Source organism: Poromitra crassiceps (genome assembly GCF_964638095.1).
Source record: "Poromitra crassiceps genome assembly, chromosome: 9".
Classification (NCBI taxonomy): domain Eukaryota; kingdom Metazoa; phylum Chordata; class Actinopteri; order Beryciformes; family Melamphaidae; genus Poromitra; species Poromitra crassiceps.
This window is the reverse complement of record NC_139630.1, coordinates 46,431,559-46,447,810: the sequence shown is the minus strand read 5'-3', so window position 1 is coordinate 46,447,810 and position 16,252 is coordinate 46,431,559. Positions and strand designations below refer to the sequence as shown.

Here is a 16,252-nt window from a genome sequence, read left to right as displayed (position 1 = left end):
TAGGCCTACTTAGCCTATTGCACAGACGTGTTATTTTTTCTTGTCATTCAAAATTTAATCACATTGTTGCTCTGATTAAGTAGAAGTACAGTTAATTGTGTAAAAAAAAGACTGGTAAAGCAGAAGTAGGCCTTCAACTTCAACTTAATTATTCAAGTAAAAGGAAAAAAGGCTACAGGCTCTGAAATGTACTCAAGTATAAAAGTAAAAGGTGTTCTTTGCAAGGCGAATAGAAACTCATGTCATATTCATATAATTCAAATACTATTCAACTTAAAAGGTCCCTTCAAAACATAGTTTAAGATGCATAAAGACTATACTTTAATCTTCTAGTTCGCAATTACTATGACCCACTAGCTCAGAGAGTTGGATTGCTGTCTAGCACTTTGGAGCTTGTGGGTTTGAGCCTCAATGACTTTTGAGGTTGTGGGTTCGAGCCTCAGTCAGTTTTGAATGTTGACAGCCAGAGGAAAGAGTCATTTAAAGCCATGAGAAAACCTCATTCAATCAGTCTGACTTGGTGGCACAGAGAGTAGGCTTGCTGCCCGGCAATATTGAGACCTTAGCCATTTTGTGGTCGTGGGTTCGAGCCTCAGTCAGTTTTGAATGGTGACAGCAGGCAGAGGGAAGAGACAAGAGAAGAGCTGTGAGTGTGAAGGGCAGCTGGTGGTGTGAAGGAATAATACACACAGAGATGCCGGGGCCAGAGGTTGTGGGCTCGATTCCCGCTCCGCTGCCTCTACCTCGAGCCAAGGGGGGGGCTGCTCTCCCCCTGACCCCTGCAGAGACATGAGCTGAGGCTTATGAGACAGAAAGCCACAGAGAGCTGAAATTTTACTGATATCGGAAGTATGTTTTGTCTGTGCTGCATGCTCCCTGGCTGCCGCTAGGCTTAAAAATAACTTTTTGAAAAACTGCGCTAGACTCAGTATATGACATTGAACCAACAGTCTACCTGTCAGACAGAGACAGTGACACAGCCCCTCAGCCAACTGAGCTATGAGCTGTTGGGATTTGAACTTCTGATTTCTACACACTGTATTCACACTGACAATAACACCGAGCATAAAGAGTGAGATTTGTACCAGTGAGTTGAGCTATAGTCAGGGACTGACTAGTCTCCTTCATCAGCTTATTTCTATCAGTGTTCAAACTACTGGTGATGATAAAGAAGGGTCACTGCTGCAGATTATAATGTGAGTACCTCTTAAGAAATTGCCTGAGGCTGGGAATGAACCAACAACCTTTGCATATCACACAACATTCACATGTTTATCTGAGTTTGCTATAATCCACTTTCTCTTAAACTCTTACAAGCGAAACTGCTGTCTGTCTGACCACAGACTGTAGAAAGAGACGCAGGATAGCCAAGCGAATGTGATTGGATGAACGTTTGACGCTAGGCCAATCACAGGCAGAGAGGGTGCCTCCAGCCTTCGCCATCATCCGAAAGAAAATATCGCCAGCAGTAGCAACAACAGAGCACAGCACACAGGTTCAGGAGCTGTAGTCCTAGGCAAGGAATCCTGCCCACTCAGAATGAACCCTGATCCAGTCGTCATCGTTTCTGCTGCAAGGACCCCAATTGGTAAAGTAGAATAGCCTATTCCTTACCTAAATGCACATGCATCGTAACAGTTTACAGCAGATGTAGCACTGCTGCTTTACCTTATTTGCTCTGCTATGGCTTGCCATTGGTTAAATTACCTACCGGTATAGGATTAGAGGATAAAATTAAATAATTAGTTGTATTTTACTTGATTCTCTAACGTTATCGTAACACGAGTTTTGTCGGGGTGGGTTCACTATACTGGACTAGTAACCTTGTTTAATTTGGCAAAGTGGTTGATATCATTCAATCAGATGCGCTGAGTCTTGCGGGGCCGTGATTGGCTCCCTTACCTGTCCAGATTATTTTCGAGGCAGTGATTGGCTGACTGTCATAGTGCCACGGAACAGGACTTTTCCACCATTGGCTTCCTATTATGTCAGGAGGAAGCTGGGCGTGTGTCTTCCATAACAACCAGCCCTAAATGTTGGAGCACGTCCTTATATCACAGTTCACAGACATTTATTTGACCCTTTATGACTTTCATTTATCATTATCACCTATTTGTAATGCATATATATCGATATATGTAATGATGATAGTTTTTTGCCAGCTATCACAACAAAGTGACATTTTGCAGGGTTACGTGCAGTAATGTAATGCTAGGGGTAAAGGAAAAAGGCATTGAACAGTACACTTACTGTGTACTTTGTGTACTGTATGCAACTGATGTAAGTTATGGGAGAACAGCATCTTTAATTGGAAAAGCATAATTGAATGACTTTATATTTCACACCCATGTCTCCTCTGGGAATAAAAATGTCTCCACCATACAAGTCTCTTCCACCAGTATAATGGTGTTGGGTTGACCTTCAAATCCCTGATTATATAATATATTTATACTAATTGCTCCCCAAAGGGTCCTTCACCGGCGCTCTGTCCACGGTGCCTCTGCATGACCTGTGTTCCGTGGTGATCAAGGATGTTCTGATGCGGGCCGGGCTTAGGCCAGAAGAGGTGTCTGAGGTTATCATGGGACACGTCCTGACAGCAGGTAGAGCTTTAAGCTCCTAATAGGAAATCACAGACACAAAAGTCTGATCATGTGTGGCAGTGCTCCCATATCCATGCAATGAACAAAATATCAGCCTGATCCCACTTCACTGTTGCAATAATGTCTGCCGCTCCCTCAGCCTTCACATTTCACTTTGTTCTCTTTCAGGTCACGGGCAGAACCCCGCGCGCCAGGCCAGTGTCGGGGCGGGCATCCCCTACCCCGTCCCGGCCTGGGCCTGCCAGATGGTGTGCGGCTCCGGGCTGAAGGCGGTGTGTCTGGGAGCACAGTCCATCCTGACCGGAGAGTCCTCTGTGGTGGTGGCAGGGGGCATGGAGAGCATGAGCAGGGTAAGAAAAAACAGACACATTTGCTGTCAGGGAAGGGGCATGTGGGTATAGCGGAATACGCTGCCTTCAGGTGCTGTCAGCAATATAAATCTGATGTCAGTGCAAACTTGGAAATGTGCCATTTTCTATGATGCTTGAGTTGATGAGTTGAGCTGAGATGTGACATTCAGGGGGCAGAGTGTGGAAAATATGTCAACATTGGTTAAAATTGTATATTCAACTTTTGGCAAATGAATAGATCAATCAAATGTCTGATATGCAAAAACTACAGTGTGCAATATTACTATTTCCAATCAAAATCACATGATTGCATAACAATTGGTATTTACAACTTGATAAATAATTGGAAGTAGGAGCTCATGAGGAGCATTTGAAGGCAGCAATAGACATGGGTGACTTACTGTAGTATGCTAACCAATCTCTGTCTGTAGGGTACAAAGACAGAGTAAAGAGTGGAATATCCTTGCCAACATTGCCTGAACTCCCAATAGGTCTAAACTGTATGTTTTCCATTCGACGCCCTCAGACTCCTCACACACTGCAGATGAGGACAGGAGTGAAGATGGGTGACGCCTCCTTGCAGGACACTCTAGTGGCTGATGGCCTGACAGACGCCTTCCATGGCTACCACATGGGCATCACAGGTCTGGACCATAGACCGTAAAAGGATGGCAGAGATAACGGAGCATTGTGTGCAGTGATCAGTGCTTTAAGATGGTAATGTAGAATGATACCCTCAGTTGCATTTATTGTTGTGGTAACTCTTCATGTCTTTAATCAGCGGAGAATGTGGCGAAGCAGTGGGCCGTCAGTCGGGAGGAGCAGGACCAGTTCGCCGTCCAGTCCCAGAACAAAGCAGAGACTGCCCAGAAAGCAGGACATTTTGATCGGGAGATTGTCCCAGTCATGGTGCCGTCCAGAAAAGGCAAGGCATTCTTACAGGTTTTAAAATGCTAATCTATCCCTGTGTTTGTATTTTGTGTGCAAATCCTGCAATGTAACCTTTTTCCCTCGCGCCCGCAGGTCCAGTGGAGGTGAAGGTGGACGAGTTTCCTCGCCACGGCAGCAACATGGACGCCATGTCCAAGCTCAGGCCCTGCTTCGTAAAGGACAGCAGTGGCACGGTCACCGCCGGCAACGCCTCAGGTAGGGGAGCGGGCGCGAGGTCATCTGTGACGCACGCGGAGATGTTGTCGCCGAGGTTTCTTTCACTAATCGAATGGCCGTCTGCCAGTGAAGCGCTCTGCTTTCTGTATTTAGTGTCCACCTAAATGCATTGGTATCTAAATGCACTGTTCACATTACACATCTTTTAAAGCTGCTTTTATCTCTACATTAGGTATAAATGATGGAGCAGCGGCGACCGTCCTCATGAGCCAATCAGAGGCTGAGAGGCGAGGCATAAAGCCCATGGCCAGAATCACATCTTGGGCTCAAGCTGGCCTTGATCCGTCAATCATGGGAACGGGACCGATACCAGCCATCAGGAAAGCGGTGAGGACAAAGTCAGCAATGCCTTAATCAGGGTTCCTAAGCAAGTATGGAATTTGATTAAAGTATTTTCCAGGTCTGGAAAAATTTGGAAAAAGCAAAAGAATGTATGGGAAAATATTTGTCTTTCCAGACTATTGTCTATTGTGACTAAAATCATATCTCTGTATTTTTAAGCTGAATGGTGAGACTATATATATACGCAGCTCACCTGCTTTATTGGCATGCGCACAATTGCCCAACTTCGCATCACTGATGATGTCCCAATGCCTATGATTTCACTGATGTCTCAATGCCTATGACATCATCAGTGATGTCATAAGTTGATTTTGGTCAATAATTATATCACTGATGACATCACTGATGATGTCAGACATTTTAACATCAGTGATGTCATCAGTGACATTATTGACCAAAATCATCTTATGACGTCACATCACTGATCACCGCACACTGGAATAACTTACTGAGATCCTCACTAAATAAATCTCAGTAAGTCATTCCAATGTGTGGTGGTTCTTTATTTGACTTTTATAAGGCTGAGTTGAGCACACCATTTCTTTAACTTGAGTCATTTACAATGGGGACCACTTTTCAACACAAAGTGATGCCCTTGTGTACTCAGATGCTAAATATGGTCTGACTGAGAAGTCTGGAAAATTCTGGAATTTTGAAATGGAAAATGTGTAGGAACCCTGCTTAATATGCAGCAACAGTTCAGTAAAGGTTACCCTGCTTTAATATTCCATCTTTCCCCCTGTATCAGGTTGAGAAAGCAGGCTGGCAGCTGGAGCAGGTTGACCTATTTGAAATCAATGAAGCGTTTGCCGCCCAGTCCATTGCTGTAGTCAAAGAGCTCGGCCTGAACAAAGACAAGGTAAAGTCCTGCTGCCCATCGTGAATAATATTGTATTGGGTTTTGAACTGAAGGAAAGTCTCCTTTATGCTAGTGATACATAAAGTAACTGCAAGAGAAACACAGCTTAGTCACTAAGCTCTTTCTCATTTTGTAGGGTTTGATGTCCCATTTGGTAGATACGTTTGTTCTGGAATGTAACTCTTCAGGTGTGGTAACCCTCGCAGCTGAGCTTTTATCTCATCTGCCCCTCTCCAGGTGAACGTGAGCGGCGGGGCCATCTCTCTGGGCCATCCCCTCGGTATGTCTGGCTGCAGAGTGCTGGTGACGCTGCTGCACGCACTCCACAGGACCGGAGGCCGCAAGGGCGTGGCCTCCCTCTGCATCGGAGGAGGGATGGGCATCGCCATGTGTGTGGAGAGGGTGTGAGGTGATCAGCTGATGTGTGTGGAGAGGCTGTGAGGTGATCAGCTGATGCGGCTTTACATATTCTTTTTCAAGGGATAAGGGATCACACTGGAACTTATTGTTTACAGAACTGCAGGACATGGTTTAAAATGGTAACCATGGTTACCATGACGACTCTTCCAGTGGCTCTACTCGAGGTATAAGTGAAGTACATGTGCTTGCTGGATCTTATCCAACAGTAAGACTGGCTCTTCATTCTAATCTGCGTTACTCACTGTGAAACTTACATTTGATCTTATCTCAGGTCCCTGCCGTGTAGCAAATTACTTAAAATCCATGGTTGGGAGATTTTAGGTCAGACTGAATGGTACCTAATCAGATGAGAAAGTAGTCTTTACTGACAGCGTCACTGCTCGATAAATACAGCTGGAAGGAAAGGTATAGGATTCTTTTAATTCAGTCATATGGGTCAGGGTCACTATTCAATCTTTGTTCAAAGACATCTTATTACCAAAATTAGAATTTGTTTGCAATGCTAGTGTTACAATGAAAAATGAACATTTATCTCTTTCAAATATGAACTAGTAATGCTGAAAAGACAAATCTCTTTAAATATCCAAGACAAGGCAAGGATGTCTTCTGAAAATCCTCAACCTTTCCTTTGTGAATGAGTCAAACTAGCAGACTAGTCATTTCTGGTCAATTGTACCCAGCCCTCAGTAGTTTACTTGCTGTAAAGATTTTTAACATCTGATACTTTAACATTCCATGAACGTCATCGTCACTTAAGAGTCCAACCTATTGATCTTCCTTCTCAGCTCAAGTGTAGACTACATCCTTGAAATATGTGCCTAAGTATGCTAGCCTGCTATTCCCCAGTGCTTCCTGTAGATAACCAAATATTTGTTCATTGACGTTGCGATGTGAAAATGTATCTTTAAATCTTAATGTGTAACAGCAATAAAGAATTCTAACTAATAAAGTCTGGTACTTATTTGAAACTCATTCGCCAAAGCCTGCAGCACATTTAAACACAGCCAGTTTAACTGAATCAACAAATCGACAGTAATTAACCATTGGAGGTTTATTAACAGTCAAAAAAAAGAAACGGTTACAGTTGTGGTAGCGGGACCTCCCATGGGAGGGGGAGTGGCTAAACAGGCAAAGTGCATGACCTAAACTAGAACGACAGCCATGAAGAGCTCTTGATGTATAAATACACAGACGTGAAGTCTAGCGGACTAGGACAACAATGAGAGAACCAATCAGGACCTTTTAACCCAGAGAACCTGACTGCACAGCATCTCTGTATGAGGATCCGCTCTCCTTCTGCTCCGGGAACAGCTGGATGAGGTCGTCAATGCGGAGGATAGTGATGGCGGCCTCGGTGGCGAACTTGAGGCTCTTGGTCTTGACCATGGTGGGCTCGTACACGCCAGCCTGGCGGTTGTCTCTAGGCTTGCCGTTCACCAGGTCCAGACCAATCCTACAGGAAACAAACATTTATTAAATGTCTGTTATTGATGTTCTACTGCTAGAGACATATGCTTAAATTCACAAGAGCTGCGACCACGTACGATCATGACCACGTACGATCATGCATCCATGCATTAAACACACTTGACCTGCATGCCAACTTTCAACCCCCTAGGGTGTAAACTGTGGCCGCCAAAGGGCGTGAAAATTTGTGTGGACCAACCTAACGACCGACAGGGCGAACTGGTCATGGCTAAAAACAAGCATAATTTATGCACATTCAAAAATAAAACTCTTTCACCTCCAATTAATTCATATAAATAAAAAAAGACAAAGGAAAACTCATGTTTTGTGCAAAGTTACAAAAGACTCATGTTACAATATTCAAAACTAATGGAGTGAGATTCAGTGAGTGTGCATTCTACTAGGCGTAGAGGCAAATTAGACAACTAAACACGAAACATTTCCTAGCAACATGTCATGGTCAACTTGCACACATAATTAAATATCACGAGCAGCGCTGTGAGACAACAGACTCACCATTTGAGGTGCTTGCGTTCCGGGTTGACCTGGGCCTCGTTGTGGAAGGCGCGGAGCTTGGCCACCAGGTCAGTGGAGTCCTGAGCTGCATTCACAGCCAGCGTCTTGGGGATGACCAGGAGGGCGCGAGCAAACTCAGCAATGGCCAGCTGCTCCCGGGAACCCTGACGACACAAGACAACCAGCAACATATTTCAGCCTGAATTTCGGATGAGCATTACCAATGCAGTTATGACACAGATTACATTTTAACTGTTTCATTGAAGCCCCTGGAAACACAAATCCACAATAACCTTCCAACTACCGGTATGTAATTTAGGGACTTATGCACATACTAGTAGTAAGCATTAAAATTATTAGGCATTAGTTTCAAACAAAAACCGAAATATTGCCATTTGAGTGTTTGTATTGTTTCCTGATGTTGGGTTTGAACAGGGTATTGTTATCCTGCAGACTTTATTACACAATAAGCTCCGCGAACCAATCAGTGCCTCTCCCCTGCAAATAAAAAAATAAAATAAAAAATGGATCACAATGTATCCAGTTGTGCAGCACTGCCCCCCCCCCCCAATGTCTAACATTTTTCTGTGGTGTGAAAACATTTATTTTTGGTTTACATGGGCTTTAAGGGGAAACTGAGCATTTGGTTACAATGTGACAGAATGCCAGTGGTAACATCTCTTCTCTGTAAAACCTACTGACACCCAACAATTCCTCACCATGCTGGTGGCATAGTTCTCCAGGTAGATGGACAGAGCAGCCTCCACAGCGCCTCCTCCTGGCACTACAGACTTGGACTCCAGCACCCTCTTTACAACACACAGGGCGTCGTGCAGCGAGCGCTCCATCTCGTCACACATGAAGTCATTGGCCCCACGCAGAATGAGGGAGGCGCACGTGCGTGCTTTGGTGCTGAGGGAGGAGAGTGATGGGAGGGAGGAGAGTGATGGAGAAGACAGAAGCAGGGAAGAGTTATGGTGCTGAATGCAGTACTTGAACAAAACAATAAAAAACTGCAGTTGCATAAAATATAACGTATATGTGGGCCTCCACATAAGGAGCTCATGTGCATCTAAGCACATGAGGGGGGTGGGGTTATATTGCCCATACTTATGCCAAAACTCAAAACGTGACGCTTTTTAAATGATCTAGTTAGCATTCATTCAGTTTAGAAGCATAAAACTACCAAACAGCAGTGCCCTCTAGAAACTTAGAATTCGGAACTTATTTAAAACGTTCGCCTTCTACTGAATGTATTCTGAAGGTAATGGCGGATAAAATTATCAGTTTGTAGAATAGTTTGAGTAATTATCATTTTGTTAAGGTCGATTTTTTCATGTCTACAGCTGTCTGAGCTCAGCTGTTCTCCAGTTCCCCTCAGGCACCATTGTTTTACATGTGGGAGCTTGTCAGTGCTTTTGTTTTCCCCTAAAAATTAAGACTACAAATCTTGCTGTGAATCCTGTTCATTGTACTCCTTTGTCACAATTGCCATCAGTAAAGATGAGGTGTACTTGCTTATACTGGAAATTAATATTCTTACCACCAAGGCATTTTGACATCACTATCCAATTCTTGCATTTTATTATTACAAAGTATATAGTCTTTGATGTTTAGATACTGTATAAAATAGCTTTATATAGTTAAAGTTCTTACTTCTTGACAAGGATGAGCTCATCATCACAGATGCGTTCCTGCACGACCTCCTCAGCCTGGCCCAGCATGGTGGGCTCAAATGTCTCCTCTCCCTCCAGATTGGTCAGGGAAGGGCAGAGGATGGCTGAGGATGGACAAACAAAACTCAACTTGAAAATACTGACTCAGCTCTGAGTCCAAACACTGTCAGTGAGGAACCCGATCAGTACAAGCTACAGAGTGCTTGCGGTCTTACCTCCTGTTGCCTTGGCGATGCGTTTGATGTCCCTCTTGAGAACCCTTCTGACAGCCATGGCTCCCACATCCACAAAGTACTTCAGACACATGTCGTCGATGCCTCCGGTGGTCAAGATGACATTGGCGCCTGATGCCAGGATCTTCTGGATCCTTTCTTTGGTGATATCAGACTCCCTAGAGCAGCAAACACAGGTGTTGTTTCACTTTAGCCGGTGATAACCAGAATTCACCCTTCAGCCAATACAATGGATGTTTGGTCTAGTCTTGGACACATCAGTGCAGAGACAGTAAAACATAGTTTGACAGTGAGTGCATACTGATTCACTTGGTATGAGGAGGAAAAACAGGACATAACATACAGTGGGACTATGGGCCCTAACATAAAAACATATTAAGCTATATACACATTTACGGTTATACAGTATATATTATATCTATGTGTGTGTGTGTGTATATATATATTTATAAAATGGCTCTCTCAAATCAAGCAATCTGATTGGTTCACAGCCATTGTATAATTCCAGTAACCGAGTTCAATAACCCATGGCCATGGGTTATTGGTTACCATGGCAACTCTCTTACTAAATGGCAGTGCTGCGCTCGAGACAAACAGCTTTCTCCTGATCTGCTGTATGGAGGGTCACTAGTCGTCATTATGGACGCATGATGGCGCAACTCTCTTACTAAAAGTACCTCAAAAACAAAATGGCGGAGACAACTTTCAGATCCTTGTGAATCGATCTTCGCTTATAACTTTACTAATACTTCGCAGAAAATGATGATTTGTACAAGAATAGACGCGGGCTGAACCCCTCTCTCGCGCGCCCTCACTCTTAACCCCGCATTTCTAAATAAGACGTAACGTTACTTGGTCAGCATACGGCTCTGGTGTCGGGCTTTGGAAAAGCTCTGAGCCAAGCGCCAGGATTGGCCAATGTCGACTTCAGTCTCCAGAACGATCCAATCAAATCACCCGCACGTCTATCTTCTTGCTAGAGTCCCGCCTTACAGTATTGTTTCAACTGACTCTATCAGAATAAAATGCCAGTCGGACTTATAGTATTATTATTATTATATTATTATACTTGGAACCCTTTTATAAAAGCAATATAGCACTCGAGCAGCGTGTGTTGTGAAATATATCACACTGATAAGCTGTTATCCCACTCGGCCTGCGGCCTCGTGGGATAACAGCTTATCAGTGTGATATATTCATCACAACACACTAGCTCTCGTGATATATTGCTTAAATATAAATTGTTCTTTAGCATTTTAGCGATATGTGCCAAGTGCCTTGACTGAACTGCAATCTTGCATGCTGACAGGAGTCTTATAGCCAAAACTTGTCCAGCCCACAAAAGTCTAACAGCAGCTCAGAAGAAGCAGCTGCCTTGACTCGAGGCGGAGTACGTTTTTCCCCACGCGTATCACCGTGTACACTATTGAGTTAGCGTCACAGCAAATTTAAATGGGATTATCCTCAGGTAGGTGTGAGACAGAGAAAGAACTATGCCGGTACCTACCGCTGTCTGATCTGGTCCAGCTTTTCAGGATCGTTGATAATGACATGCACTCCCATCTTCATCTTTGTCTTCTGCAAGCTGAAGTCCAGGCAGGCGATCTTGGCATTAAGAATGCGCTTTACCATGCCTTTGGAAGGACAGAAAATAAATAGAGAACATGAGAAAAATCTGTTGAGTCACTGCAGGGACCAAAACACAAACATACTCAAACAAGTGTTGTTCTTTTATTTCTGGCTGGTATTCTTTTGTCTGGCCAGAAAGGATGTGCCACAGTTTACATGTATAGACAAACCACTGAAACTACATTCCTTTCCAAGTCAGTGTACTGTATCCCACGCGAATCACTGCGTACATCATCAGGAGGGACATAGCAGCAAATTTAAATGGGAATGATCAATTATCAATTGTGATGCATTTTTCAAGTATCTACAATTGATATCACTAACATTAGTGATATCAATATATTAGCATTATAACCAACGCACCTTGTGAGCCAACTGTGCAGTTCACTGCGTACCCATTGACCAGGAAACTATCTTTCTGGCTGCGGCCATGGGCTTTCAGGATGTTCACCGAGTTGATGGGGTATTTGGCCACGCCCTTGACGTCCACAAACTTCACGGCCAAGGTAGCGTCCACCACCATGTTAGCAAAGAAGTCTGCATCACTGAGCGCTCCGGGGTCAAGGCGGGTAAACATTTTCCATTTGGTTGAGTGAGTGGTGCACACTAAAAAATATTAACTGAAGTTTGCAGAAATACATTCGGCTTGTGAGGTTACAGGTATCATTCTTATGTCTGGAGCTAGTCCCACAAATACATCATTTTCTGCTCATATGAATTATTAATCGCATTTTGAATCTAGCAGTTGATAGGCGTGGCCTGCTTTTCTTCATCAGTGATTGGATTGTACCCCCCCCCCCCCCCCAGAAAAAACTCCTCAGCAGAGTTCATTCCTGACCAATTAAAATACAGTAGTGAAGAACTGCTAAATGGCATCCACCCTAAATTGTGCTCAGTGCCAACACAATCAACACATGTGCAAAAAGACATCCAGAAGCAAACCAATTCACTGTGCATATTTTAAAATGCAACATGTGGTTAATAACTAAATATGTACAAAAATGAGTGAGTACTGTAGGTGGGCTGGATCAAAACATTTTCTACACGGCCTATTATAGCAGGAACTGGAAGGATACGTTCCAATGATCTTGGAGGACATGGAGGTCTTGGCTGCATTGATGAGGCACTCCCTGCCCAGGTCGTCTGTCGGGATGGTGAGATTCTCATTGATGTAACGCACCGCCTCCCTGTACATGATGAATCAAGTTATCTATTAATTGTATATCACCTCAGTGTTTCCCCTACCAACGCCCCCACAGAAAAAATGCAAAAATGCAAAAAAGAAAAGAAAAAGGATTTTCTTTCCTGCTCTCCCCAAAATTTCAATAAACCTTTATGGCATATTATTACAACATAACAATACTGGTGTTGACCATGTTGCCAGTAATAGAAGATGCCAAATCATTCAAAACAATAAGCATTTTGCTTTTAGGAGCATTGTGCCAGTGTGCAGCGCTGTTCCAAAACGTGTCAACGTGTGCCGTTGCCTGGGAAACGCACATCCCATAATACAACTGTTTGCATGGCATCCCATAATAGTATGATGATACTTGGGATGCCATTGTAAACATAGATGCCAACAGGTTAGCTAAAAGTTTAGCGTCGCGAGCGAGGGCCCCCGCCGTTGCGGTCGGGGTATGGTTTGAAATCCCTCCAGGCCTGAAAATCTTTCTAGGGGAAACACTGCACCTTGACATTCTACTTGAAAATGCACAATGACAAAGTAGTGCATCTCGGCTTCTTACTTGCAAGCCAGACGGTATCCACTGATGACTGATGTGGGGTGGATCTTCTGCTTCACCAACTCATCTGCACTCTTCAGCAACTCTGCAGCAATAATCACCTAGAGTGCAACAAGACGGGAAATTATAAAAAAGGAATGAAAATTGGTCTCATTTTTACTTTGAGTACATTGCTACAAGTAGAATATGACAGAATAATGGACGTTGCATTGTGCCATCATGTTATTAGGGGCAGCAGGAATGAGGCTGCTCAACCCCTTCAGACAATGAAGGACGGTCACTCTATCCCGTTAGCATAGCCACGCATCCGGAGCAAAGGCAGATGCGCGGTACTAAAACAGGACACCACAGAAGTATGCTAAATACATACCACAAAAGCAGCATTACACTAGCGAACAAAAACAGATAGCAAAGTCAAACAAGCACACTTATTTGTCCCTCGCACTGCAGATCAGGAGAATGGACAACCCAGTAACGCACTGATACCAAGACCTTGGCCACATTCTCAGAGCAGCTGTTGACGCTACTCACCACAGAGGTGGTCCCATCCCCGACCTCCTTGTCCTGCAGCTCAGCCAGCTCACACAGAACCTTAGCGGCTGGGTGCTCCACTTCCAGCAGATTCAGGATGGTCGCTCCATCATTGGTGATGGTCACGTCCTGTCAATACAACCACGAGACACACGACTGATGAACACTTCAGCCCTCAGAGCCTGTTGTAAGATGAACCAGACTAGTGTGAAGTTGTGGTATTGCATGCAGAGTGATTATAACTGAAAGTGTCACTAACCCCAATGTCGTCCACCAGCATCTTGTCAAGCCCGACGGGTCCAAGGGAGCTCTTGACAATGTTAGCGATGGATGCTGCGGCCATAACTGCGAACACGTATACAAATCAGTATGATTTAGGGACAGCTTTTCATATGCAATAGTGCAACCACTGCAGGAAATATAACAATATAATAAGTATATAATATAATAGTAATGTAACATAATATAAAACATATTTTGGGGGCAACTTTTGCCCCCACTGTCTAAAACTGCCAGCATTTACAAAATTTGGGGGGCACTTCAACAGCGCTGTTTGTGTGAGGTGAGTGCATTCTTCTTCTGGCAACCAGCCAGCTTGCAGGTGCTGACTGTGTGTGTGTTAGAGATGGAAATTAAGTTAACTGAATGAAAAGAAAATTATCGAAATCTAGAGGAAAATTTTTGGCCCTGGATGATGGTTTTTATGGGGATTCTGAGATTTATTTGATGCCCCTGCCTAAATTCCTACACTGGATGCATCTCCAATTCGTGTTTGCCGTTATTGCCACGGCAGTGACTGTTCTGTCGCTTCATTTAGCGGGGCGCACAATGACGCAGCCACACCTTCAGACCGTGACAGTGTTCTTTCTATCCCGTTAGCATAGCCGTCCATTCATGGGAAGAGTGGATGTTACTTAAATGGGATCAATTGGAGTTTTGGCTGAGGATGCATCAATCCAGAAATAGTATAACTACTAAGTAACGTGGCTAACGTTACTCCATACAACCTTGCAATTTGACGGCTTGACTGTGCTGTGCAGAATTTGTTAACGTTTAGCGTTAGTGGGGGATATAACGTTAGCTAGCATACTGTAATTACAGCTAGCATACACGTGCTACATACAGCTCCGGAATCCGTTTGTTCTGTCCCTTATCAGTCGCACTCAGCCACAAAGTGAACAGTAATTGAAGCACGAAGTAAAACAGCATATGAACTCACCATTTTGAGTACGGACAGATTCGCCAGTTGTCCTCTGGCCGAACACGTTTAACGGGCCATCTAACAGCGACATTTTGGACCAAGGCGATGGAAGAAAGACAGGAAGTGACGCAATGGATTAAGCACCATCGCACACATGGATCGCGCAGCGCAGAAAGTTCGAGAAGAAAAACTTGTAAAATCTTGACATGACAGTATGGCTGCTTTGGTCATATGAAGGACATTGACTGTACATTTGGATTGAAACGATCTTGTCAATCAGTTTACTTATCAACCCTGAAACTAACATTTTAAACGATTATCAATTATGAACTACATTTCCCGACATGTCTCCAAAAACCATCTCCGCCTTGCGATATTTACCTATGATGGCGAAGGCATGACCCGCCCTACTCTGCCTCTGATTGGCCTAGCGTCAAATATTACATTCGCTTGGCCGCTTGCCTATCCTGCTTTTCGTAACCTCGCGTCACCAGGCTCTTCTCGGCGAGAAAGAGCCTGGCTCCCGCCCACAATTGATTTTGTCACCCTACTGGTTCCGGCCTAGAGCCCGCCCTAGACCGGATGGCAGCGTTTCTAGCTCGTCAACTTTCACGTTAACTTGACAATTTGACCCAAGTATCAGAACGGCAAACAACAAAACAAAAGATGGACGTACCGAACGAAGTTTTTGAAGAAGTTATTTTAGAAACATTGCGGATTCACAATCTCACATCTTTTAAGCCAATACAGAAGCTTTGAATCAGACAATCGAGGCAAGAGACGTCAAGCTAACGGCAACAAAGACGTTTTTTGGCGCACTGCCTTCCGGTGTTCATTCTGGTTCCATGGTTTACGCCCCATGACAAAAAGCGGGATGAAAGGTGCCCAGACTAGCTTTTCGTACCCTCGGTCCTCGCGTCATCACCAGGCTCTTCCCGAGGAGTCAGAGGCAGAAAAGGGCGGGTCATGCCTTCGCCATCCTGGGGAAAAAGCATTGCCTCCGCCCCATGGATGTATAATAAGAGCTCCGCCCTCGTTCGTGTGAAATGACGCCCTCTGCTGTTGATTTTGCAAAATTGCATACCGGCGAATATTTAAAAGCTACGACAGGCCGTGCATATGCCTAGTTGCAGCTCCCATACGGAAAAAATAATAGCATAAATTATGTCCATTTATGAAAATGTCATGTCATACTGGATGTAATTACATAGGCTATCACTGTAGCCTATATAAACCACAGGGCTTACACTCACAACAGTTGTACCCCACTAATAGTAGACATGGCTCATCAGACTAGAGCAGAATAGGACAGGCCAGACTAGGCTGTAGTGTAGATTAGCTAGATCCCCTGTGTCCTAGTTAGTTCTGGTTAATGTCTAGAGTAGTCAGTTTGTCTGATCTTCTCCCCCCCCCTCTCTTTCTCTTTCCCCCTTCCCCTGCTCCTTCCCCACCTCCCCCTTCCTGTCCTCTCCTCTCCCACATTTCCCATTCCCTCCCCACCTCCTCCCTTTCCATG

General features: G+C 44.3%; 2 protein-coding genes across 2 annotated transcripts; one reads left to right on the top strand and one right to left on the bottom strand.

The window, feature by feature from the left end:
• The first annotated feature begins 1,477 nt into the window (after window positions 1–1,477).
• Window positions 1,478–6,625, top strand: acat2 (acetyl-CoA acetyltransferase 2). The gene is made up of 9 exons (XM_083642535.1): window positions 1,478–1,588; window positions 2,469–2,603; window positions 2,772–2,953; window positions 3,480–3,597; window positions 3,735–3,878; window positions 3,977–4,099; window positions 4,293–4,447; window positions 5,211–5,321; window positions 5,559–6,625. The coding sequence occupies exons 1-9, from the start codon at window positions 1,540–1,542 to the stop codon at window positions 5,727–5,729; spliced, it is 1,188 nt and encodes a 395-aa protein (XP_083498661.1). The 5' UTR covers window positions 1,478–1,539; the 3' UTR covers window positions 5,730–6,625.
• A 146-nt stretch (window positions 6,626–6,771) lies between these two features.
• tcp1 (t-complex 1) lies at window positions 6,772–14,851 on the bottom strand. The gene is made up of 12 exons (XM_083642534.1): window positions 14,755–14,851; window positions 13,795–13,880; window positions 13,536–13,664; window positions 13,008–13,105; window positions 12,339–12,449; window positions 11,626–11,807; window positions 11,141–11,267; window positions 9,616–9,791; window positions 9,381–9,504; window positions 8,444–8,636; window positions 7,725–7,888; window positions 6,772–7,194 (listed from the first exon to the last, which is right to left on the bottom strand). Exons 1-12 carry the CDS (start codon window positions 14,825–14,827, stop codon window positions 6,984–6,986), a joined length of 1,674 nt encoding a protein of 557 aa, XP_083498660.1. The 5' UTR covers window positions 14,828–14,851; the 3' UTR covers window positions 6,772–6,983.
• Window positions 14,852–16,252: the final 1,401 nt, after the last annotated feature.

What these genes read in the sequence shown, in the direction of transcription:
- acat2 (XM_083642535.1), top strand. Translation starts at nt 1,540, where the DNA reads ATGAACCCTGATCCAGTCGTCATCGTTTCTGCTGCAAGGACCCCAATT. An exon ending in GGGACACGTCCTGACAGCAG is followed by an intron (nt 2,604 to 2,771) that starts GTAGAGCTTTAA and finishes GTTCTCTTTCAG; the next exon opens with GTCACGGGCAGAACCCCGCG. An exon ending in CTACCACATGGGCATCACAG is followed by an intron (nt 3,598 to 3,734) that starts GTCTGGACCATA and finishes GTCTTTAATCAG; the next exon opens with CGGAGAATGTGGCGAAGCAG.
- tcp1 (XM_083642534.1), bottom strand. Translation starts at nt 14,827, where the DNA reads ATGTCGCTGTTAGATGGCCCGTTAAACGTGTTCGGCCAGAGGACAACT. An exon ending in GGATACCGTCTGGCTTGCAA is followed by an intron (nt 12,450 to 13,007) that starts GTAAGAAGCCGA and finishes CATCATGTACAG; the next exon opens with GGAGGCGGTGCGTTACATCA. An exon ending in CATCGCCAAGGCAACAGGAG is followed by an intron (nt 9,505 to 9,615) that starts GTAAGACCGCAA and finishes GTCCATCCTCAG; the next exon opens with CCATCCTCTGCCCTTCCCTG.